General features: G+C 43.8%; 2 protein-coding genes across 10 annotated transcripts in view; one reads left to right on the top strand and one right to left on the bottom strand.

The window, feature by feature from the left end:
• Positions 1-2,733, top strand: part of MIA3 (MIA SH3 domain ER export factor 3) — a 55,570-nt gene extending 52,837 nt beyond the window's left edge. For all 6 annotated transcript variants that reach the window (XM_030302310.2, XM_030302313.2, XM_030302311.2 and 3 more), the window contains 2 exons: positions 877-1,027; positions 1,904-2,733. In XM_030302310.2, coding sequence (XP_030158170.1) covers positions 877-1,027; positions 1,904-2,214 — 462 coding nt within the window. In that variant the 3' untranslated portion in view covers positions 2,215-2,733. The remainder of the gene's footprint in view (positions 1-876; positions 1,028-1,903) is intronic.
• Positions 2,734-3,562: 829 nt separating this feature from the next.
• The window catches only part of AIDA (axin interactor, dorsalization associated), a 39,388-nt gene continuing 16,343 nt past the window's right edge, over positions 3,563-26,607 (bottom strand). The window contains exons 5-11 of one of the 4 annotated variants that reach the window (XR_003965879.2): positions 21,620-21,683; positions 21,286-21,392; positions 11,764-11,886; positions 9,437-9,559; positions 6,449-6,566; positions 5,318-6,323; positions 3,563-4,516 (exon numbers count right to left, since the gene is read on the bottom strand). Coding sequence is in view for 2 of the 4 variants with exons in the window: in XM_030302321.2 (XP_030158181.1) it covers positions 6,227-6,323; positions 6,449-6,566; positions 9,437-9,559; positions 11,764-11,886; positions 21,286-21,392; positions 21,620-21,683 (632 nt within the window). In the remaining 2 variants the exon portion in view is untranslated. Of the gene's footprint in view, positions 6,324-6,448; positions 6,567-9,436; positions 9,560-11,763; positions 11,887-21,285; positions 21,393-21,619; positions 21,684-26,607 lie in introns of all 4 variants that reach the window. The other 3 variants (XR_003965878.2, XM_030302321.2, XM_030302323.2) reach the window with 3 other exon arrangements.

Raw genomic sequence — 26,607 nt, forward strand, 5'->3', positions numbered from 1 at the left:
GTTTCCCACAGGAAAGGAGGTCAGGGTCTCTAATGAGAAAGCACAGCATTACTGGTGAATGAAGGTAAATATGAGAGCTCCACCTGCCTCCCTGTATGGAGAACATTGCTTCTCTAAGTTTCCGTGCAGGACTTGAGGGACATGCGTCTCTTGAGGTCTTTCTGTCCATGGGCAGCTTGAAGAAGATCTGAAACCCTGGAGTAGACTTCAGAGAGTAGAGGCCCCTTTGTTAGGTTGGGGGAGCAGAAGTGCCGGTAGGCGGGGAAGGCCAGGCAGACGTGATCCTGAATGGCAGCCTGGCTTTTTACATGCTGTGTGGCCTTCAGCAAATTAACACTTTGTGTCTCTGTTCCTTCATGTCTAAAACAGGATGTTCATACTTGGAGATTGAGAGACCTGCAGATTAAATACATGAAATGGAAGGCACTCTGAATGGTGGCTATTGTCACATGTGTAGAAAGCGGATTTTTCATTGCCCCTTGTTCTGTCCGTGCTTAGTATGGAAATAGTGCCCTGTTGTGGCAGTGGGAAGGACATGGGGGTGAAGGGGTTGCCCTAGGAATAGATTGTGGTGTTTGTGGTAGGATTTCTTAGCAGTCTCCTCTGTTAATGTCCTTCAACAGTCCTCTTGCTTTCTCCGCCTTGCGTATTCCAGCAGTAATAATAGGACAGGGAAGGTGTTAGCTCCTGGGTCATCCCTTTAACCTGCCCGAGCTGCCAGTGGGAAGAGACGGGAGGGGTAAAGCTTTGTCACACTGGTTGTCCTTTGGACAGGTGCCTGACCTCTGCTTCGTTGGGTCTCAGCTTTTATTGGTGTTGGTGCTTGTGTGTGTTATACCCGAGTCTTCCAGAATTTTAACTGCTTCTGCTCTGCAGGTTCCTATGGCTGCAAAAGGGCCTCCTCCTTTCCCAGGGGTGCCCCTCGTGAGCTCGCCCGTGGGAGGCCCTCTACCACCCCCCACTCGATACGGACCGCCACCCCCGCTCTGCGGGCCTTTCGGGCCTCGGCCGCTGCCCCCACCATTTGGTACGGTAATTGAATGGTAGTAATTGACTTGTAGAGTGGAATTCATCTTTTCTCTCTGTTCCTTGTTGAAATTTTAATAGTGGCTTTTACAGGGCCATCTACTAAAAGGGCAAAGCAAGCTGAGTACGCTTTTTTTTGGGCACGTGGGGGGCTGCACAGTCCCCCTATACGGAGATGGGCAGTAGGTATCTCGTAGACCAGAGAGATTTCTAGAAAGCCAGAAATACTACTTCTGCAGATGGATAGAACTCCCTCTCCCAGCTCAAGAGTTTATACAGTGTCCTCTGGACCACAGGCATCGGTCAGGAAACAAAGCTTGTAATCACCACGATGGAAGGATATGCAGGGGATCATAGACGATAGGAGAGAGAGATTGAACCTTCGGTCCCCACCTTGGAAATTAGGGGTAGGGCAGCTTAGCTGTAAGAGAAGGGAGGATTTGGGGGGTGGCCGGAAGGCCTTTCCCCGGTGGGGCAGACTCCTGGGTCTGGTGGCGTGTCGGGTGGATGCTGAGCTACTGCCTGAAGTTTTGACACGGCAGCAGACAGTGAGATGGTCCTGTCACACTTCTTTGTCGCGGTAAAGCCCTTATTTCAGTCTGTCTTCTTGCTGTGACACACAGTGCTTTCAAGTACAAACCAAGCCCTTGTGAGACAGAGCTGGCAGACCTGTGGGACAGAAAACACACAAGCTAGGTCGAGGCACGTCTAGATCCTGCCTGTGTTGTTTCCTGGCTGGCCGGCCGTTGGCCTAGAGCTTCACTTTGCCTCCTGCCTGAAGTGCGGGTGCCGCCACCTGGCTTCTCGAGTTGTGAGAAATTAAAGACTGACGTGCCCACGTGTGTTCGCATGCTTTTATGTGACTTATTCTTTCCAGGTCCTGGCTTACGTCCACCACTAGGCTTGAGGGAATACGCGCCGGGCATTCCACCTGGGAAGCGGGACCTGCCTCTCGACCCTCGAGAATTTCTCCCGGGACACACACCTTTTAGACCTTTAGGCTCTCTTGGCCCGAGAGAGTACTTTATTCCTGGTACTCGACCACCACCGCCAACCCACGGCCCCCAGGATTATCCGCCTCCACCTGCTGCAAGAGACTTCCTGCCTTCTGGCTCCAGAGACGAGCCCCCCGCTGCCTCGCAGAGCAGCAGCCCGGACTGTTCACAGGCTTTAAAACAGAGCCCGTAACTCTGACCTCTGACGTTCAGTCCGAGAGAAAGTGGGCTGGGCACATTGGTTACGGTAAAGGATTTCATTGGCTTCAGAATCCAGAAGTTTATTTTAAAAGGTATGTTTTTAGAACCAAGCTGCCCTGGCAGTGTGCATTTTTGAGCCAAACAATTGAAAAATATCATTTCCCCCCCTAAATAAAAACCACCTCATAAGCTAGAGCCTTCTGACAACCTTGAAATGTGCAATAAAGAATACCTGTGTTCTAGTTAACGTAGCGCGTAACTGCTCCATGATTTAGAGTCCTGAGAAATATGAACATTTCCTGTGGAAATGCTAGAACAGGTATTTCCATTTATTATCCTGTTTTTAGTGTGCACCAGTTGAATACAGAGCAATGGTGTTTATAAGCTTGGTTTTTTAAAATATCTGGTCGCAAAGACTGTTACGCTAAAAATGTTTACTAAAAGATCATTAACTCTCCCTTCTTGCTGAAGTTCTTTGTAGTAATAGTTCATAAAAATTTGGTTATTAGTATTTCCCAAGTGTCTTGTCGATTCATTGGATTGCTTTCTCACGAGGACTGTGCCATCTTGGAACCACGTAAACATGGGCTCCCAGAGCTGGAGTCGTGACCTGGCGGCAAGCTCCCTGCTGCTCACTGCGGGGGGGGGGGGGGGGGGGTCCAGCCTAACGTCCCCTGGGAACACCACAACCGTGCATCTCCCTTGACCTTCAGGGAGGCCTGTGGGCCCTTACTGTGTGGCATCCGTGTGCTTTCCGGTGACTTTTGTTGCCTGGGTGAGAATGCTTTCCTGAGGATGAGTTTCCATCGGGGAAGAGTCGTCTGACCTGATGTTACCTTTACCATTCTTGCTTTGAGGGTGCGAAACAGAAAACTGAACAGGATGTGTTGTGACCATAAGAAGTAAGGAAATTTCTTTTTAAAAAAGTAGAATGTAATATTTCTCCCATCCTTTGCCTCTGGTTTTCAAGGAATATGGGGGAAAAGATCGGAAGAGGGCACTACTCTGAGAAAGGGTGGTTTAGGACCTCAGTTCTTCCTGTTGATTACCAACCACTCCCACATCAAGACTGGAATGTTGGCACTTAGATTTGAAAATCGGTAAGCCTACGAATCTGGGATTACGCCACATTTAAAGTCCTAACTATCCCCATTTCTATGCCACGTCTTTGAAACAACGTTTACGATTTAATCAAAATTAGAAAAGGCTGGTATTCACTACTGAGGCTATGCTTTCCCCTTCTCCGAAGTTCTGTGACATCCTGATACTACTGAAACCTAGACCATGACTTGTCGTCGTAAATTTAATGTACTAACACGCTATGAAATAAAAACAAAAGCTTAACTGATACAAAGATTTCTCTTTGTACTAAACTAAGAAATACCACTTTAGGAAGATAACCATTGAAAGAAAACCACTCTTCAAAATTCTTAAGGAATACAGAAGTAGTTCCGCAGGAAGAAAATTCATATGTAGGTCTTCCCATTTCATGTCAAGAGAGGAAACGTAAGAGGAACACCTCCATTCTTAATAGCATAGGTTGTTTTTAACTGGGTAAAATACGATTAAGTCCGCAAATGCAACTTTTGAATATGTCGGTCTCTGGACACAAAAATTAGGCAGTTCATACGATTAGGCAGTTCATACGATGTCTTGTTAGAATATAGGTCATACCTGCTAGGAGAGAGAAGCAAGTAGGAAAGGTGCATTAGATCTATTTTAAAATCAGAGCCAGTCTTTTTTACCGTGAACTTTTTCTGATGTCTGTCCTGTATCTCCTATTTCTGCAGTCCGTGACCTGTAGAGCAACTCGAGTACCTATGGCTCACCCGAGCCGCTGTGAGCCTGCCGTAGTCGGCGCCCAGCCCAGCCTCGGACGGCACCGCCGCCGCAGCAGGGTCCAGGGGAGCCCAGCGCCTGGGGGGTGGAGGTGGGGGAGGGGGTCCCTGGGCTCCAGCCGTTCCAGAAGCCGTCACCGGCTCAGCGTGTTTCTGAGGCAGCTGTGTTTCGGCCTGAAAGCATTTCGACCACAGTGACCGTTCAATAGCTGAGTTTTTTCATTGGAAAGTGAAAAGTAGTTGGTGGGAAGCACCGTGTTCTGTGTCTACTGCTTCAAGGTGATCACTTGTTCTGTCATTCCGTTCAGGTCTGAATTAAAGCTCGGCTAATCACGGCATCCGTTAAACTTCTTTAATACTGGTGTGAAAGGCAACTGTAGTTCATACAGACCATTTATGTGAATGACAGGAGATGTTCCTTCATATAAGTTATCACTGACATACATGTCTTACGGTCTATGAGAAAAGAGAAAGACCAATGTATCAGTTTTGCTACATTTTAATAGTAGGTACTTCACGGGATTATTTTCTCGGTCTCGTCAGCAACATCGAACAGAAGGGACTGCGTGCTCTCCAGGCTACAGCGTGCCGTCAAGCACCTCAGGACGTTTACATGACTTGGAGAAAATGTGGTTCTTGCCCCTTGAGGAGCTGACGGTCTGGGGGCCGACAGCTCCCGCTCTGAGGGTTGAGTGAACAGCAAGGTAATTTATTAAGGCAAATTCTTCCCCTCGAGCTATCGTGGACTGAATCATCTTGGGATTAGTCTAATCAAAACGAGAGAGAGGATTAATTTGGCTGGGAATTCCTCCAGGCTCACAGTTTATAACCCCCCTCTTGGAACAGAACTGACAGACAACGGAAGGCAAAGACCAGCTCTCGAGAAGTGCAAGGGCTAGAACACTTCATTGTGGCTACTTATTCTAAAAAGCAAACGCTGAAGGGACACCCAGGGTTCTTCGGCTAGTTGAAAAACAGGCCAAGGACTGGCGCTGCATTCCCCTCATGCTAGCACTGGGCATTTAAAATGGTATTAAATATGTGGGTTCTACGTCTGACCCACAGAAAGCCCACCCCAAGCCTTACTGTTCTGTGTATCAAATATCTACCTCGGGTGTAGTCTGGAAGTTTTATTTACGCCCCATTAAGTCAAAAGTAATGTAAATAGTCCAATTATAATAAGCTCATGACCTGCGTATTTCCCTAGGGATGAAAGTCAGTATATCTAGGAAATAAATGGCGATCCTATCTACCTACGTAAAGAAACCACAGAGGAGCTCCAGGTTTTGCACGCTCCCCACTTGAAGAAGAGGGGTGCAGGCTTTAAGGTTTCACAATCAGTTGTCAGAAAAACAGCAATTATTCCTGCAGTGTCTCGTCAGCATCGGACTCGGGTTAACACGACTCAGAAGACGTTACGGAGCCGTCCAAACACCTGCAGTTGTTCTGAGACGGTTCCACCGTTAACGCTGGAATCGCCCTCAGAACAGCGGTGTGTGTGACGTAGCGGACCCGCTCATCGGCTGGACCACAAATCCGCGCTCTCGAAAGCAACCCGGTCATCTGGAACGCTCCCACAGGGGACACCGATCCGGCCAAGGCACACGATTTCTAAACAGGAGAACTAGAGATCGGGGTGAATTCAGGCCACGTCTGAGGAGCCGCCTATACAATTCCAGACTGACCTCCCTGGGCAGCAAAATCTGGTCCAATTCCTCTCGGGAAAGTTTCACACCATCCCACCCACATCAGCCCAAAGTCTGGCGTTAACTCAAAAAACCAAAAAAGCATACTGGAGCAGAAGTGAACCGACGTGTACATTCTAGCACAATCTTATTGCTGTATTAGTTTCGAAGGTGAGCACATCCTACGACAGCAGTGTTGTTCCAGGAAGCAGGGCAGGAACGGCGGTAAGTTAGAAGAGAGACTACGAATTGCACAAACACTAGAAAAGTAAAAACAGGTTTCAAAACTACAACAAGCCTGTATCCAAAGGGGTCGTCCGTGTCAGCGGCGTGCGGACTGTGAATTCTGCGGACTCGCTCTGGCCTCCCGGCGTGGGCGCGGCCTGCTTCCTGCCTGGCAGAGGGGGCTGTGCTACACGAGCTGGGATGGTCTCTACTGAGTGGTAGGATTCACAGACGTTCCAGGTCACCCATGTCAGGATCATTCCTTGTGCAAAGTCTGATGTAGATGAAGATAAAGTGGTTTCTTGGTCAATAACTGCAATTTCTTTCTTTTAAAGTCAGTGGGTTTCTTGTATCTGTAACCACAGTAGAAAGATCATGGTTTAAACACTTTGATAGCTGACCTAGTCTTTGGTCACATACCGAGAAGAACTACTAGTCACCATTAAACTAGCATGAATCCTGTGTGTGCGTCACTTACAGTTCTATTACAATCGGCCCCGCTTTAATTTCATCCATCTCCATGAAAGCAAAGCACTTGGTGCTGGTGAACCTTTTTTTAGGCTTGTAGTGTTTGAATTCAAAGAAGATAGCTGCACCTAAGGGATTAAAACAGACCACATTAGCCACAGACGCAGACTTTCACGTGCCCACACATTTATCTTCTCTGATCAGATCACCGGAAGCACACGGAGAAGCAGCAGGCGGCATAATTTACAAAGTAACCTTTGTCAAACAATCGCCCTGATGCTACGACTCTCCTTGTCACCCAAAGCTCTTCTCCGTCTGAACGCAGTGACCTCTGTCCACATCCTCCCAGTCCTACAAAGCACAGCAGAACTTCCCGAGCTGGGCGGCCTCAAGATCTCACGCACGTTCCCACACGGGTAGAATCGTAAGCCACTGAAGGACAGAACCTCTTCAATAGCACAGAACGAACACACAGGATGCTGGTGAAGTATTGACATGATCCACAGAAACTCACTAAGTAGCAGAGGCCTGTAAGCGTTCATGAAAAAATTCGAGCTTACGTCACTTCTGCTGAGAGAAAAGCTCAAAAATTCAACTTTTTTGAGTGTCTCAGAGTTCAAACAACATAGATGGTGTGCTGGTTCAGTTTTTAACTGCCATCTACTTCCTAGGACCTTTTAGAGTGTTTGGAGCACTGTCCTGTTTTTCCCAGAATCCCCTATGTTTGGGTACCGATGGCGTATCGGAAGGCAAAGTCTGGAGAACAAGCCTATTCCTGCGTCACCCCTTCCCCAATGAGCAGGCGGGGAGGAAAAATTCACACGTTCTGACCTCCCCAAAGATAAGCCCAACGGATCAGCTCTCCCCACAGAAAGCAGCTCAAAACAGAATAAGCTGCCTCGTCAACGTGGGCACGAACAGTTACTTTCTAAAGAAGGCGTGGAAACTAGTTGGGAGGAAGCTGGGGTCTCACTCTCAGCCGGCTACTTCATTCTGCCTGCACCGCAGTGGTGCCAGATCTTGCTTGGCTTTTAAGGACGACACGCGTCCGGTACCTAAACCGGTGACAGAACCCACGGGTGACAAGAGGTTTAACAGAAATGTGTATGCAGTCCTGGCACCCGGGTCCGCCCGTCACAGCAGACAGTGGGACGTGGCTGAGGCAGAGGTGGGCACACTCAACCCTCGACCGCCCCGGCACCCGCCGTCCCCAGGAGCGTGACCTTCCGGGTCTACAAAAGGGTCCCTTCTCTTTCCCCTCCGATGGTAGTAACTGAGGCAAGTTTGGGATTAAAAACCTTAAACAGATTTTTAAGATGGCAGATCACATTTCTTAGTCTCTGCAGCTATGGACCCACCTACTTGTCCGCACGCCTGTGTCTGGGGTCTGAATAAATGTGAAAATAAAATCACATTTGAAAACAGGACCGAGGTCCAAATACGATGCCATCCTCTCAAGGAACTTACTCATCTGCATTGTGAGTAGGTAATATATTTCCGGCATCCCTGGTGGGCGCAGCTTTGTTCTTCGTGGTATTTAGAAGAAAGAAGAGAGTGTGAAAGGGGACTAGTGTACGGAGATTAACGGAAATGCTTGGAAACATGAAAAAAGTTTTCATTTCAGTTGCGACTATAGTAATACTGTCCACCATAAATTCAAAGTTAAAGAAAATGAACGGAATCAAATTCTGAATACAGTTGTACTTTCAGCATCTTGGGAGTCAAGTCCTCAGGAACACGGCACCAAAAAACCCGGGGAAGCGAGCCCACGAAATGGTCCCCATCTCTCCATATCAGAAACACTTCCCAAAGCAAGGGACTTAAACGCAAATGTTTTCGTATTTTCGTGCAGAGGGCAGAACTGCACACTGAAACGTCTTGGACCTGGGTCCTTAAGCACATCCACCTCCGTATTCTTCTAACAGCGATTCGCAAACTTTGGCGCACCTCGGAATCGTGTAGAAGACCCCCAGAACCAGAGCGCGGGGCCCAGCCCGGGGGGGCCCGGGACTCAGGAGGGCCTGCCGCTCACACCTGGAGCCACTGCGCTGACAGACCCCGGGGGAGACCGTCGTTCGGGGTGGAGCAGAGGCCACGGCAGCACCGGATCGGAGAAGTAAAATGTCAACTATTTTAGAGGATGGAGCGATCGTCCAAGAGGCTCTTCTGTATCTTGTACGAGCTTCTTGCAAAGCGTGAAAACGTCAACAACCGCCAGGGAATCTGGGGTGAGAAAGGGACCGAGGCCTTTTCACAGACCACGACGGTCCCCCCCGGGGCAGGCCGCTCGGAGAAGCATTCGGTCCCAGGAGCCATCTGACTTGGAAGCGGAACTTCACCTTTTCCAGACTTTGATTTTGCTCCTTCCCATCCTCCTCCTGACCGAGCACAAGGTGCGGGGTCCTCCTTCCCAAAAGCTGCAGCTGGAAAAACAACTTGTTCTGTCAACTGTCAGCCTCCACTGCCGAGGAGCCTGAGGGAGCCGCTGCCCCCTCTGCCCCTTAGGATGCAGAAAACTTCATTTGGTTCATTGTTCACGATGATGAGGTTTATTATCAAAGACCGTTTTTGTTTGTTTGTTTTTTACATTTATTTTTGAGAGAGAGAGAAAGAGCATGAGCGGGGGAGGGGCAGAGAGAGAGGGAGACACAGAATCCAAAGGAGGCTCCAGGTCCCAAGCTGTCAGCACAGAGCCCGACGCGGGGCTCGAACCCACAGACCGCAAGATCATGACCTGAGCCGAAGTCGGTCGCTCAACCGACTAAGCCACCCAGGCGCCCCCAAGACCATTTTATTATCTAACGGTTATCTATGACACAACCAGCTAATACAATGCCTAATTCCCACATCTGAAAAATCGATATTGCGTTCAAGTCAAGGAACACCGTATGACATTTACTTCTGCCGACCGCGCTAGGCCACCGGGCACAGAAACACCAACGGGAGGAAAACTCTGGCCACGAGAAGCCAATGCAATGATTTACCATCACGAACCAACCTTTGGTTAATTTTTCAACATGCTTCTGGAGCTCAATGTCCACATTAAAATGAACATACGTATCTTCTTTTCTTGAAGCCACAGGAGTATCTTGCACAGGAGTTAAATCTATGCCATTCAGATCTAGAGAGGAAAGAAGAGTTTCAAATACAGAGACTCAAAAACTGCAAATGAACCACAGAGCGTTACATTTCCTCCAGAGGCTTGGCAAAAGCAGAGAGGAGATTCTTGGATAACAGACACTCCCTTTGGCGTGAACGGGTTCCTACAGAGCTTCTGGTGTCCGGAGGTGTTGGGGGGGGGGGCAGGGGGCTGGGGACAGAGATGGTGGCAGGGGCACGGGGGGGGGCGGACTCGGGGCCAAGGGCGAGGAAGCCCTGCCGTGACTGGGTGCAAGTGCAAGTCTGAAGCGACAAAATTCGGTCCTTATTACGAGGCGAAAAGAACTCTTGTCGTCCTTCGGCCACTACCCCGTTGTCTGCAGTACAAATTTGGAACGTGAATCCTATTCCACGGTGGGGGCCCTACCCCTATTTTCCAACCCTGATCAAGCGCATGGCGTGGAAAGGCCTCTCATCGAACATGACCAGAATTCCCCTGTTGTACTCAAGTCAGAGCCCAAACAATGGACATGGAAGCTGCCAATGAAACCGTTCCCTAAACGGGTAATTTTTTATACGCATCACCTACATTCTGATTGTATCTGCTATAAAGTAACCTGATTTACAACAACCAGATGGTACACTATGTGTGGTGTGTGGCTTTAATTTCCTGCAGCCAGGAATCTGCCAGCTTAATCAGATTCAACATGGACTCACTTAATGTCTGGCGTTTCTGTGTGATTCCACAGACTCCTATCTCAGGGAACTTAAGACAATTTCGTACATTCGATTATTGCAGCTCCTAAACACGTTTACCCAAAAACACGTTTTCGGTTCAACGTGTATGCAAGAGGAACGTCCTATCTACCTCATCATCATTACGCCTTTCTGTTGTACAGCGTGCAGTCCCACATGAGGTATGAGGTTTACAAATGGCCTATCAAATAACGGTGGGTATGAATACTTCCCAGTAGACCAGGGATTTGATAGCTGCTAACAGCAGAGGTTCAAGTATTGAGCAGCAGTCGGTGGAGCATGGGGTCCCCACGTCAAGTCTTCTCTGTGTCTGAACTCATGTTTCTTTTATGAGATACTACTGAGCCCACGGGACTGAATTTACTTCTACGACTGGTAAAAGTTCCTTCCGTGTAATGTCAGTCCCTGTTTCCTTGGTTTGCCTCAAAGTGCAGACGGACTGAGATTATTTGTGCAGTTACGTCTGAATAAAAGTATGACAACTTCATCTGCAGTCACCCAATAATCATTTCTAGAAGACCACTGGCAGCTTCACAATAAAGTGCTGGATGAAAGGCGTGACACCAGCAAATGCTTTCGATCGGTGTGCTGTCCATCTTAAACCAAAGACTAAAAAAGCAGTTTTCAAGGAATCACTGGTATGTCCCACTGGACAGGAGAAAAACCAAATCCTCAAGACAATCACCCTTAATAAGAAACACATCACTCTTTAATGCCCCTCAGGATGACGTTCAGATATGGATGTTTATAGACGCGTCCCACTTCCTGTCTCCAGGGACGATGCACCGGAGGCCGGATTCTCACCCACCCCTGGCAGGGCTCCTCTGTGCCTCAAGCATTACAGCAGGAAGCAGAGAACCCGGAGGGGAGGGTGGGGGGGGGCGGGCTGACAGGAGAACATGGGGCTTCGCAAAGAAAACCACACACCCTGAGAAGGTGAGCAGAAGGACCTGCTATTAAAGACAGGGTGTATGTCTCGTCAGTGTATATGTCTAGATGGAATTTTAAGAATATAGACACATACGGGGTGCTGGGTGGCTCAGTCAGTTGAGCTCCGGCTCTTGGTTTCGGCTCAGGTCATGATCTCACATTTCGTGAGTTCAAGCCCCACGATGGGCTCTGAGCGGACAGTGTGGAGCCTGCTTGGGATTCTCTCTCTCCCTCCCTCTTCCCTCCCCTGCTCACGCTGTCTCTGTCTCTCCCAAAAAGAAAAAAAAAAGAGATTTACAAAAACATGCTCAAAAGCAACTGTGCATGAAGGTTATAAATAACAAAGTATTTTTAGTAAACCTCTCAGAAATATTCAGTGAAGGAAAGAGGACAGCTTCCCAGGGATTTTATCTCGGTGTAGAATGAACTCAAATGAGTTGTCGCAGAGGCGAGAACCCACCCGCATAGCCCCTCATGTCCCAAACGAGAATCAACATTATAAAATTCACAAGAGGCGAAAATGTACACAGAGTTATTTACCCTTTACACTAACTGTAATATAGGGGTCGATGCACTGCCCCGCATCCTTCAGACCGATTTTCTCAATTCTGATAGTGAGTAACGTCATTCCCGGTTCTGACGGCAGCCTTGGCAATAAAGTACCTGACAACAGAACAGCAAAGAAAGTGAGCCCCACCAGCAAGTTCAGAGTCAGTATTTTAACAACCCAGAGAAGACAGAACCTTGCTCTCACCTGACTCGGTAACCAGCCAGCCCTTAACTGGGGTTTCTGAAACTCCCAAACACTCAACGTTATTCTTTTGGACAAGTATTTAATGTAACGCAAGACACATCTACGCTTCCTTAATTCATATTCAACACCAAAGTGTAAGTAAGTCCAGTTTGTTAAAGATTCAACTCACTAACTTCAGGAAGTCCAATTACAAATTACCACACACTTAATACACTCCTACACACACACGTCACCTGTACTTACAAACATAACATAGATTTCGTATCTCTATATGAAGTAAGAGAAAAAACACAGAAAGAGCTTTTCAAACTCTTATATTATCCCAAAGTTTGAGGAACTTAACACCAGAGTCAATCAATAGATCTTTTAGTTATTAACGGAGGAAATAACTTACAACGTAGTATTTGTGTATTTAATTAAAGAATTTTCTAGTCTGACCTCCCACCCCTTTCTGCACCCTATTCTGTATGACCTGTTCTCTCGGAAGTTAATCCTGCTGAGACGGCACGCACGAGAGGGAGTGCACACTGGCAATCTCCTGGATGCAGCACGCATCCACTAGGCTTTCTAAAACTGAAAATGCCCTGGACCCACACACACGTTCCCGACCGTGATCTCAAGGAAGACATCAACTGTACAGTTTGTTAACTTATTTCTTATCATTACAGAGAACCGAGGTGGAAAAGTCGATTTGAATCTAATACACATACAGCATCTCAAACTACAGAACCTTTATCGAGGACTTTCATTGACATTCTCCCAATTTCTATCCAACCACGTGTTATCCTACTTTTAATGATGAAGTATTTGAAATGTGTGAATCGATCCACTTACTGCCTTCAAAAGAGTACATTTAATTAACTGCAAACAGGCTTGAGTGGATTTGGGGGGAGGGGGGAGGTGATAAAAACGCCCTCAAGTCGGATCTATGAAACTACAACAAGATGTACAACACTACAGATCAAAAGCCACGGAACTGTACCCTTCGAATGAGTGGATTTTACGCCATGAAAATTACTACAAACGTCCCAGAGTCTTCACTAGTGACACCTGTGAAAACTTCTAGCTAATGAAAAGTCGGAAGTGAGGAGGCCAAAACGGAACACTGAGAGCAGCATTCCACACCGCTTCAAAGGTGAAATTACGTTACCTTTTCACATGAAACAGATCTTGGCCATCTTGCCATATTTTAACACATTTTCAATAGTCAAACGTTTTCTCATATTAAAGATAAAAGGTCTCTTACTGCATCCACTGTCTCCTTCAAATATATTAATTGGCGAAAACTGACAATCATCAGAAGAGCAAATGAAACAAGGACGTGGCTTCATGGAAACCGGAAAGCAGGCATCCGGGGAACCGTCACTTAGGTCAAAAGATACACACTACCCAGGGGCTCCCTTCTACCACCACCCAAAGTTCTTCTCATCCTTCACTATCCTGGCTTTCAAAATAATTACCGAAAAGCACAGTGTAATAATGTTCTGCCTGCTTCCGCCGGTAGCTGTAACTTGTTCGCCTGTATGACCTCACGGTACGGGTGTATATGGTACGTGGGGTTTATCAACGTAGCACAGTTTCTGTACTCATTCTTCTGTTGGCAGGCATTAAGAGGGGCTCCAAGTTTTTGGAAATTGTTTGGACCAATGCGGCTGTAACATCCCTGCGCACATATTCTAACGTATGTGAGCACACATTTGCAAAAGAGAGGGACCACCAAGTCACGCAGGGCATCGCCCCCCTTTTTACCACGTAAAGACAACCTGTGTCCAAAGCGCTTGTGCAGAGGCCCACTTCAGCACTGCACCCACAGCCCCACCCTCCATGACACCCTTCTCTTTGGTCCGTTTAAGGTGTGGAGAAACGTTGATCCAGTTTTAATAGGCACTTCTCCAATGACTGACAGAGGTGGAGGCCCTTTTCGTTTCAGAATGAGCACTGGGGGTGCCTGGGTGGCTCAGTCGGTTAAGCGTCCGACTCTTGATTTTGGCTCAGGTCATGATCGCACGGCGGGTGGAATCGAGTCCTGCCTCGGGCTCTGTGCCGACAGCCCAGAGCCTGCTTGGCATTCTCTCTCTCTCTCTCTCTCTCTCTCTCTCTCTCTCTCTCTCTCTCTCTCTGTCCCTCCCCTGCTTACTCACTTTCTCTCTAAGATAAATAAACCTAAAAAAAAAATTTAGGATGAGCATTTGGATTTCCTCTTTACTGAAGTATCTGTTCGATTATTTTGCACATCTTTTATTGGAATGTTCACCTTTGTCTTATTTGCAAAAGTTCTCTCATGTTTTCATACAAGCTTTTGTTGGATGCGTGTTTTGTAAGTAGCTTCTCAGTGACTTACTTTAAAAAGAAACTTTATATTGAAGGATTATATATTAAAAAGTATATAAATTGTGTACAAATTGTAAGTACAGCTTAATGAATTTTCACAAAGTGAACACACCTGCATAACTGCCACCAGATCCAGGAAAGATCTTACCAGCACGCTAGGAGCCCTCCTTGTGTCCCCAGCACAACCAAACCCTAAGAGATGACAACCATTCTTGACTTCTAACACCAAAGATTAGTTTTATGTGTTTAAAATGCCTTTCTCTGTTAATGGTGTCTTCTAATTACAATAAATGCTCAATGTTAATACAATCAATTTCTTTTTAAAATTTTTTTACACTTATTTTTTTTTTTTTTTTTGAGAGAGAGAGAGAGAGAGCACAAGTCGGGGAGGGGAAGAGAGAGAAGGAGACACAGAATCCGAAGCAGGCTCCAGGCTGTCAGCACAGGGCCTGATGTGGGGCTCGAACTCACAAACTGTGTGATCATGACCTGAGCCAAAGTCGGACGCCTAACTGACTGAGCCACCCAGGAGCCCCTATAATCAATTTCTTAACTCTAAATTCCTTTATACTCACTGCTTTCTGTGTCCTATTCAAGAATCCTTCCCCATTCCAAGATCACGAAGGTATTTTCTTATCTTGTAAGAGCCTTATTGTTTTTCCATCTGCATTTAATTCTACAATCCACTTTGAATACATATTTGTCTTTGGTGTGTGGAAGGAGCCCAAGCCCATTCTGTCTAACATGGACACCCAACTGTCCCAGCACCACTTATTTAAAAGCCCATCATTTCCCCCATTGATCCACAGGGCACCTTGGTCACAAATCAAGCATGGGCTGTTCTGGGCTTTCCATTCTACCTCACAGGACCATCTCTTAAACTTGCAAGGCTATGTAGTTTCGTAATGACTGTAACTTTGTAAGAAGCCTTGACATTTGGTAAAGCAAATTCTCCCCTCGACATTACTTTTCAAGGGGCAACTATATTTGGCCCTTTGCATTCCCATGTAAGTTATAAAAACAGATCTCAAGTTCTTTAATAAAAAAAAAAAAAAAAAACCTTTGGAATTTCAGCGAAGTTCAGATCGATTTTAGAAACAGTCACATCTTTACAAACTGCTTCTTCTAATCCATGAACTGAAATATACCTTTCAATTTATTAAAAAGACAACATCTCTTGATAGTTTTATTTTCTTCACAAACATCTTATACTTTTAATTTTAATTTTTTAAATTTACATCCAAATTAGTTAGCATATAGTGCAACAATGATTTCAGGAGTAGATTCCTTAGTGCCCCTTACCCATTTAGCCCACCCCCCCTCCCACACACCCTCTCGTAACCCTCTGTTTGTTCTCCATATTTATGAGTCTCTTATGTTTTGTCCCCCTCCCTGTTTTTATATTATTTTTGTTTCCCTTCCCTTATGTTCATATGTTTTGTCTCTTAAAGTCCTCATATGAGTGAAGTCATATGATTTTTGTCTTTCTCTAATTTCACTTAGAGTAATTTCACCCTCCAGTTCCATCCACGTAGTTGCAAATGGCAAGATTTCATTCTTTTTGATTGCCGAGTAATACTCCATTGTATATATACACCACAACTCCCTTATCCATTCATCCGTCAATGGACATTGGGCTCTGTCCATACTTTGGCTATTGTTGATAGTGCTGCTATAAACATGGGGGTGCATGCATCCCTTCGAAACAGCACACCTGTATCCCTTGGATAAATACCTAGTGGTGCAATTGCTGGGTCGTAGGGCAGTTCTATTTTTAGCTTTTTGAGGAACCTCCATACTGTTTTCCAGAGTGGCTGCACCAGTTTGCATTCCCACCAGCAGTGCAAAAGAGTTCCCCTTTTTCCGCATCCTCACCAACATCTGTTGTTGCCTGAGTTGTTAATGTTAGCCATTCTGACAGGTGTGAGGTGGTATCTCATTGTGATGATGAGTGATGTGGAGCATTTTTTCATGTGTCGGTTAGCCAGCTGGATGTCTTTTTTGGAGAAGTGTCTATTCATGTCTTTTGCCCATTTCTTCACTGGATTATTTGCTTTTTGGGTGTTGAGTTTGATAGTTCTTTATAGATTTTAGATACTAACCCTTTATCTGATATGTCATTTGCGAATATCTTCTCCCATTCTGTCGGTTGCCTTTTAGTTTTTCTGATTGTTTCCTTGGCTGTGCAAAAGCTTTTATTTTGATGAGGTCCCAATAGCTCGTTTTTGCTTTTGTCTCCCTTGCCTCCGGAGACGTGCTGAGTAAGAAGTTGTTGCGGCCAAGATCAAAGAGGTTTTTGCCTGCTTTCTCCTTGAGGCTTTTGATGGCTTCCTGTCTTACGTTGAGGTCTTTCATCCATTTTGAGTTTCTTTTTGTGACTGGTGTAAGACAGCGGTCCAGGTTCATTCTTCTGCATGCCACTGTCCAGTTTTCCCAGCACCACTTGAAGAGACCATCTTTATTCCATTGGATATTCTTTCCTGCTTTGTCAAAGATTAGTTGGCCATACGTTTGTGGGTCCATTTCTGGGTCCTCTATTCTGTTCCATCGATCTGAGTGTCTGTTCTTGTGCCAAAGGTCTTATACTTCTTTTGTTGGATTTATTACTAGGTATTTAACATTCTATGATACTCTAACAAAAGTTATTTCATTTTCTAAGCAATTGTTGCTTGTTTATAGATAGAATCAATTCTTAAGTACAGACTGTTTTTTTCTAACCAAGGAACCATGCATGCTAAACTTTCTTATTAATCCTAATTACTCATCTATTGATTCTTTTTTTTTTTTTAATTTTTTTTTTAACATTTATTTATTTTTGAGACAGAGAGAGACAGAGCATGAACGGGGGGAGGGGCAGAGAGAGAGGGAGACACAGAATCAGAAACAGGCTCCAGGCTCTGAGCCATCAGCCCAGAGCCTGACGTGGGGCTCGAACTCACGGACCGCGAGATCGTGACCTGGCTGAAGTCGGACGCTTAACCAACTGCGCCACCCAGGCGCCCCTCTATTGATTCTTTTACATTCTATTCATCCCATCTACAAATAAAGAAAAGGGATTTTCTGCCCCTAATGTTTATCTTTTATTTCTTTTTCTTCTCCTAGTACACTGGCTAGAACTTCCAGAACAACGTTAATAAAAAGACATAATAGCCGGCACTCTTACTCCCGGCCTTGTTCTCGATCTGAAAAGGAAAGCTTCAATTTTTACCACTAACTATGATTTTGGCTCTAAGTGTCCCTACAGAAGTGCTTTGTTCTCAGTCTGCCAGAATTTTTTAAACTCAAGAATAGATTTAGAATTTAATTTAAACATTTTCTGCACCGACTGAGAAGATGGAGATTTTTCCTCAATCCATTAAGGTGTATCACCTTGGTGTACTTTGTTTATTTCACAATATATTCTCAAAAATCACTCATTAGTTCATGGAGATTTTCCTACTTATTATCTATAGTGCTCTACGTATCAGATTTTACTCCACCAATCTACATATGGTATTTAGGTTGTTCCTAATATTTTACTATTACAAGTAATAGCACAATAAATAACCTGATGTATATGCCAGCCTTTTTTTTTGTTCTTTGTTTTCATTTTATTGGAGGTATAACTTCAGAATAAATTATTAGAAGCAGGATTGCTGGACCTAAGAATAAAATGTCTACTTGTGTTGTCATCGGTGAATTCCCCTCCAAAGGGGCCGTGCCTTTTTGTACTCGCACCAGCCCCACAGCCTCCGCAACAGCAGTTTTAATTTGCATGTCTCTTGTTAGAAGTTACATATCTTTTCCCATGTTTAAGGGCTCTTTGTACGTATTTGTGTGTCTGTGTGTGTGTGTCAACTGTCCATGGCCTTTGCGCAATTTTCTAATATGCTTGTGGCCTTTGTTGTCACAAGGTAAAGGTTTCTTATCTATTAAGGTTGTTGGGTCCTTATTTGTCTTTTTTACTCTGATTATGGCTTTTCTGACAGTCAAAAGGGGACTGCTTATCCAACTTTAAAGCCAATGGTAGGGTCTTTTACAAAAGCCTATGTTTTTCCCAAGTGAATATTAAAATTGTTTCCACATTAAAGAGGTAAATTTCATTCTTTTAGTTTCAAAAATAAAGGCGTACATATATTTAAGCCTACATAAGAGATAAATCAACACATTCAACATAATAATTTTGAAAGAGCTAAGCCTATATTTGAGCTTCTCACTTAATTGGAAAATGTTTTTTAAAATCTTGAAAATGGTGCCTTAGGCTATTTTTGAATTCATATTGTTTTGGCTTATGATTTTAGTAGCTTTACTATTCAACATTGTCAATACATTTGCTGGACATAAATAACAGGTTGTCAATTTATAACCTTTACTTACATGAAATCTACCAAGCCTACCTTTAGAACAATTAAATCTCATTTTCGCTTAAGCCAGTTATTCAAAAGAAATTTATTGTTTGCCTGTGAGGTTTTAAATTTTTGAAAAGAGAAAGTAGTGTCAGGAAAGTTAAGATTCTTAAGCTTTTTTTTTCTTCAAGAAAGGTTGGCTGAAAGTCATTTTTGATTTTAAATGGGAAAAAACTACTCTGAGTCAATATTGTACCACATACGAAACCTCATTCCTCATCAGCCTTACAGTGGTAGTGGTTACATAACTGTGTGCATTTGTCAAAACTCCTAAGGCTGCGCACTAAAAATGATGAGCTAGATATGTAAATGATACTTCAATAAATCTGACTTTAAAAAGCCACAAAAAACTTACAATTCAAGAAATTATATAAACACAAAAGTGACAAATAAAAAGTCACAATTCCTAGAACCCTGTTGCCACCAAAATGCGGATACTGCCTAGGCATCACTGAAATGTTGGATTCCCTCAAAGTAACAAGGAAAAAAATTTTTTTCCTGCTTTACAATTAAATGTTAAATGCCACCTTCCTATTTCAGTGGTGATTTCAATAAATATAATCTTACAAATTACTTTTTAATAACATTCATATGACAAACTAAATTCAGTTAATTAAACTAAACATGCTCTTTCTTACTTTTAGGAAAAAGAAATTCAGGGAACAAAAGGTTTGGTAACCTTCCTGTGTCTCTAAAATGAGATATCACAATGCAATACCAGAATACAAAAATTTATTTAGCTTGGGTTTAATCTTACGGAGCAAACGGATTTAATTTATGGTGTTAGTTTCTATTCAACTCAGCAACCCGAACCCCACAAAGACCTTAATCTGTACCATGGTTCGCATCATCTGCTAAGGATCCCGTTTGCCACAGAAGCGTAGTAAGTGAGCAAACAACCAAATGGGACTGAAATTTACAGCACTGGAAGCTACATCAATTACAACATGTGGTTTGAAAAGAGAATAATGGTTATTCAGTCAGTAAAAGAGCAAAATGATTTCTCTCACCCCCTTGAAATTTCCTACGTAAATGACAAAAGTAAGAAAAACACCCCATTCTTCATCAAGCAAAGCAGGCTGGAAATAATGCCCTGGGACCAAAGAAACATTCACAAGAACAGCCACCGTTACAGTGCCTGTGATTCCCCCAGTAACCCGGAGCATAGGTACCGCGACCGTCCACTGAAGGGTGGTGAAGGGAGAAGCAACAGTGGTCACCACATACTCAGCATACGACACACACTGTGCTCAAAGCTTCAGACCTAGTGCCGTGCTTAACCTTCACAGTAACCTTATAACTTAGAACCTACTATTATCCCATTCTACAAATGAAGAAATTGAAGTGCAGACTGGTTCAGGAAACAAGAGCAAAGTCCTGCAAGTAGTCCTTGTCAGAGCCTAGTGGAACTCCAGCCCACGTATCTGTTGGTTCAAGCCTATGCTGTTCCTACCCCAGAATGCCTCCCCCAGGGAGTTTCAAAAATACCGGAATATTACTATACTTTCATTACCAAGAGGGTTATCTGCATGACACACAGACTGTATTTAGATCTACCGTAAAGCTTCCAGAGTCTATTTTAAAATGCACGATAACCTTATAGCCTATTGCTATCATTCCGAAGTGGACCAGTTTACCACAAAGGAAAACTACACACTGTGTAAGACCAGAAGAGAGTAAACCAGTGCTTGGGAGAAGTAAGAAACTAATCCAGGGTGCCTGCCTAGGTCACTTACACCAAGGGCAGATCCTCACTGAGATCTTCTGCAAATAAAGAAGGCTTGCCATACATTACTGGCTTTCCTAAATCAGGATGGGAAAAAGGGCATTTGCTCAGCACCCACTCCCCCTGGATTCAGTTTTCATGACTACTCGTGATTCATTAAAAAGTGCTTATGATAGTGTACAGAAAACAGTTAACACAGCAGGCCTGAGACTCATTCTCAGAAAGGCCTCCTGGCAAGGGCACCCCTTGGCTAGAATCCAGGAACTTGGATGTGGGGCACGTTCCCACCATTCCCCAGTAAGAGTGGCTACTATCCATAAACTGTGCCAATAATATGGCGTACGCTGAATATGCACCTTCCTTCTGGGAGTCTAGAATTCCGGCCAGAGCTAAGCAGAGGGTGTCTTTGTGATCAACCCCCATTACAGCTGTGGGCATGGAATCTCTATCTACTTCCCTCAGAGACAAGATTTCACATGGAGCACGAGGTACGTGACTCACTGGGAGAGGACTCTCAGAGGCCTGCACCTGGTTTCCTCCAGACTTCACCTTTTCCCTTTGCTGACTTTGTTCTGCTCTTTGCTCACTGCAGTAAATCATAGCTGTGAAGACACTATATGTTAAGTCCCGTGAGTCCTCCTAGCGAATCCCTGGACCTCAGGGTGGTCAGGTTATATAGGTAGTGAGATACTTCCAGACTATACTCACAAAATGGCTACAGTCAACAACATGGCAGTGAAAGTTCATTTTTAAGATTGGCATGAGCTCTGGGAAGGTTCTACTTCCCAGTACCAAGTACCCAAATAAGTTCTCAACACCCTCACACTGGATTCAGTTATGTCCAGTTTGAAATAAGGGATACTCACCGGGCACTCGAGCAGGAAAGGAGTCTGGGGACCCTGCTCCAGCACCGCCCTCTTCTTCTTCATCTTCAAATTCCAGATTCTCTTCTTCACCAGGTGCTAAAATTCTTCTACATGTAGAACAGCAGATAAAATAATGAGCTACCTAAATAAATATACTAGAGAGGAATCACAGCCACTCATTTCACAGTTAAGACATTGATGCAAAAATGCTGACAAACATATTGCTGTATTGATATTAAAGATGGTAATGTTGATATAAAAATTTAGAAATATCTGAAAAATAAGTATAAGACAATAAAATGAAAAGACAAATAGTGGTGCTTATTTATTTTACCTTAAGGGGACAGGCTGAACGTCAAATGGAAATTCTTTATTATAGGTAAGAATATTCTTTAGGACTAGAATAAAAACAGAGAGGAGGATACATAAATTCTTCCATGGATCAAAACAAAAAGTTTTATTGGAAATGGCGGATTTTTAATCAATTTTACTATGCATGTTAATACTTAAAAAAAATTCCCAATCATAGAATCATTCAGAACCACAATATACTTGTCCGTTGAAGGTCTCAGCAAAATGAAAATATGTAATACACGGCAGGTACCAGTACTTTGTCAGATCTCCAAGGAGAGTTAAGTTCCAGAGTCTCAGAGCCCTCATGGAAAATAAACTCCAAAACAGTTCTTTGTACAAGGTCCCAGCGAGATATGGGGCAGCCGAGAAAGAGAAGACCTCCCTCCCTGCAGTTCTTCAGTTAAAAGACCGGTATTAAAGATAACCAATTAGAGGTACACGAGCTCATTCTGGTCTTTGCCCTGATTAGATTTCCCCTCAACTCCATAAAACTGGCAAAACTGGATGAAACTGGTTATAATTTCCACACGTCATTTACAATAGTTTATTGCAGACATATATGTACTTACATACACAGACACATACACAAAGAAGGATTTATCCTCAAGAAGTCTCTCGGTAACATGGCGCCCACCACCTCTGTATTCTAATGTGGTCGATGATTACATTCTGGCAGGTAAACGTAAAGAGATTCTATGATTCTGCCTGCATTTGGGAAGGCACTAGAACTACGGGTACCTTACAGAAGCACTGTTAAGTGTGTAATTCAGTGCTTTGTAGCTGGTGCTATGGGTTTTCAGTAACTACCTGCAATTGTATGAAGGTGAAGTCATGGTGATAACTGAGCAATCCAAAACGTTCCTATGATTTCGTACTCAAGTTATTCGGCCTTGTTCTGGAGTGCTGTAGTCTGCGGATACAATAGCCATGGCATAAATATCGTCATCCCAAAGTAGGAGACCCCAGGGCACAGACTGTGATCATCTGACTTACTCCAACAGCAGTCAGGGTGCTTACTGGACTTCTCTGTGCACTCCTACCGAGTCCTTCAGTGAGAGAGAGGCCTGCGGCTTGTGTCTACCTTCTCATTCATTCTTATTCCCTCTCTCCCTCTAGCTCTTACCCTCATCTTTCCTCTCTTTTTCTTCTCAACAAATGTGCACCAAGTGCCCACAATGTTCCGGTCACTGTTTTAGGTGCTAAAGGAATGGCAGTGATCAAGACAGAGGGTTCTTGCTCTCATCTATGGATCTGAGACTCTAGTCGGGAGAAGCAGACAGTAAATAAACCGACAAATTAACAAGACAGTGTTAGACTGTGATTAGTGTTAGAAAGGACAGGACGAGTGTGTAAGCGGAGTACAGGGTGGACTTTAGCTAAGGTGGACAGGGCAGGCCTCTCAAAACTAACTTGTTGGAAGACATGTGAGCCATAACCTGGAAAGAGGAACTGTCCATAAGTAGCCCCGGGGCAAGGGCTTTCTAAGTGTTAAGAAACAGGCTAGAGGGGCGTCTGGCTGGCTCAGTGGGTGCAGCGTGCAACTGTTGATATCGGGATTGTGAGTTCGATCCCCACAAGGGGTAGAGAGATGACTTAAAAATAAAATCTTAAAAAAAAAACCCAACATGCTAGAGCAATCACAAAGGCTCTGAGGCAGGCCCTCGCTCGGCTTGTTCAAGGAAGAAAACAGGCTACATAACTGGAGTTTGGTAGCCCAGAGGGAAGATTATGTCAACTGTCACTGTGTCATTCACGGAACTACTCTGAATCTCAGTTTCCCCAATTCTAAAATGGGAACACTACTTCTGTCACAGACTGTTGAGAGCATTAGTACATATGAAATTGTATGGGAAATTTTAAGTCCCATAGACGTATAAGCCCCCATTATTATACAGTTATAATTATTCTATATATACAGAATATATAATTTTATATATATCTAATAATAATTATATTATTCTCTCCACGGTATTCAATATTTCGTGTCTCACTGAAAAGCATGATTTTTAAAATTATAAAAACATCCTTTCTAAACTTGTGCATGATTGCTCATTGTGAATAAACTATTAATTTAACTCCAATATCACAGTATTGTGCTAAATACTAAGAATAGGGAAGTGGGTGACAAAAAAAGACCATGTATCATTCATATCAGAAATGAAAGCACTGAGGGGTGCCTGGGTGGCTCAGTCGGTTAAGTGTCTGACTCTTGATTTCGGCTCAGGTCATGATCTCATGGTTGTGGGACTGAGCCGTGCATCAGGTTCCATGGTTGGGTGTGGAGCCTACTTAAGATTCTCTCTCTCCCTCTCCTCTTCCCCTGCTCGCACGCACGTGCACTCGCTCTCTCCAAAAAAAATAAATAAATAAATAAAATAAAGGAAATGAAAGCACTGAAATGATATTTTAATTATACAAAGGGGAAAAAGAATCCTTACCACATATGTAAAAAAAATCAATAAAGAAGTCAAAAATGGTATCAGTTATTAAGAGTATCTCGTGTTTGTACTATAATACAAGCACCGAACAGTATTTCTTCTCTTAGGTATACCACTGCTTTGAAAATGAAATGTTCAATTAGATATTTAATTTGTATGAGTAATTTCAGAAGAAAAATAACCAATCTCTTCTCATTTTCTGTAATTGCAGGATAGGTTTCTATTTTCACCAACTATGGAATAACAGATTCTGATGTCTTTAGACTCTGAACAGGATTTTTCTTCCACCAATACCCGGGCTGATATTTTAGGATATTTGGAGAAGAGAAGCAGTTTGTAACTTCCTGGAAGGTGTTCTTGTGAGCACAGAGTCCATCAAGGCTGGCAGCTGACGGTGCACCTGTGCTGGTAAGCATCCGGCACCCCTAGCCCACTGTCACACAGTCTGGCCTGCCACCCTCCGCAAGGTCACACTCTGAAGATGACACACAGTTATCAAAACGTGTTCTGCTTGTGCCTAATTCGCTTCATTTTTCTGAGGGACAAAATGAACAAGCGCTACCTTCCCATCCGAAAAGTTATGTTTTAAATTACAGGATAAGATTCCCTGAAGACATTCAACCCTATTCCACTTAAAAATGTGCCAAGTCCGTATGATATGCAGAGCACTACAGTGGACTCTGTGGGGAAAATACAAAGGTTATTCACAATCTCCTTGAGGGGAGAAATGAATTAAGTAAGAATCATACAGGGTGGACTACGATAACAGATATAAAAAATGCTCCTATGAAAGACACAAGGTAGGGATGCCGGGGTGGCTCAGCTGGTGAAGTGTCTGACTCTCCGTTTCAGCTCAGGTCACGATCTCATGGTTTTGTGGGTTCAAGCCCCACGTCGGGCTCTGTGCTGACGGCGCAGAGCCTATGTGGGATACTCTTTGTCTCTGCCCCTTCCCCGCTCACACTGTGTCTCTCTCAAAATAAATATATAAACTTATTTTAAGAAAAAAAAAAAAAAAGGACAGGAGGTAGAGCTTAATTAGGGAGAAAAATCTTTCAGAGAAAGGTGGGATTAATCTGGGGCCTCGAAGGATCAATCAATGGAAGGACTTTACAGGTGACGGGGGCAGGGGGATAGGTTTCAGTAAGAAGTAGTATATTACCAAGGACTAACAAAAGAAAATGAAACAAATAGTACTTTCAAGATCTTAGTTGTAGTACGAATTTCAGACTAGACTATCAAGAGATCTCTTTTAAAACTTTAAAGCAAAAATACATTAGCAGAATAAACTGAGTTCTATGTATTAATTTTTCTTTCCTTCTGGCCTTAGAAGATGCAGAAGCCTGCCTGACTCAATCTGAAATATACTCAAATACCAATTTGTAGAAAATGTTTCATTCTGATCAAGTAACCAACTCATAACCAGTGCCTCGCTTTGATAAATGCAAAATTACAGAGCATATCCCGAGATATAACATATACATTTACATTGCTTGAAGACACAACAGCAAATTAAAATCACCCAAAAAGATAATTAAGTACCAAGAAGGTCCAAATGCACTATATAAATTCAAAGTATAGCAAAATAAATCCCAATAGTACTATCTTTGCTTCCCATCCCCACCCCTAATCTTAAAAAAATAAAAACAGACACAAAAGCAAGAAACAGAGGATTAATGCAGGGTTTAGTCCAATCTTCTACTAACACATGGGTCGCTTGAACTGGAAAACCATAATATTTAGGGTTGATGTCAATACTGCACCATTACAGATATTAACAACACAATATGGTGGAAGGAACACAGGCTCTGGGGTCACTTAGAAACCTGGTCAAAACCCAGTTCTGACATGTACAAACTGTGAAGTCATGGGCAAGTGTCAGCAAAATACAGCTGAGTGGAGTTGAGTGTTTGGTCCATAGCTGATACTCTAAAAAACGGTAACTATTAATACCAACAAAAGATCCTATAAGGCAATAGGAGAAATCTGTAAGATTCTAAAATTTTATTTGGAAACAAATTGAAAAACAAACAGAAACTAATGAAAAACAGTGACTAAATAGAAAGTCAAAATCCTAATAATTTTTGTCATGAAAAAAACTGAACATTATAATCTTATTTAGAACCATTACATAACACAGACATCGTAACTGCAGTTGTAATTTTTTATATGTTTATTTTGAGAGAGAGAGAGAGAGAGAGAGAGAGAACACACACAGAGGAGGGACAGAGAGGGAGAGAGTGGGACACAGAGAATCTGAAGCAGGCTCCACACAGTCAGCAGAGAGGTCGGTGCAGGGCTAAAACCCATGAACCATGAGATCATGACCTGAGCTCAAGTCGGACACGCAGCCGACTGAGCCACCCAGGCACCCCCATTGTCATCTTTTTAAAAAGCTATCGATGTGCTTTTCTTAAAATAATCTAATATATAACCATATGTGGTATGATTGCATTTATGCAAAATGTCCAGAACACGCAAATTCACAAAAACAGAAAGTAGATTAATGGTTGCCTAGGACCAGGAATTG

This window comes from Lynx canadensis, chromosome F1 (assembly GCF_007474595.2).
Source record: "Lynx canadensis isolate LIC74 chromosome F1, mLynCan4.pri.v2, whole genome shotgun sequence".
Lineage (NCBI taxonomy): Eukaryota > Metazoa > Chordata > Mammalia > Carnivora > Felidae > Lynx > Lynx canadensis.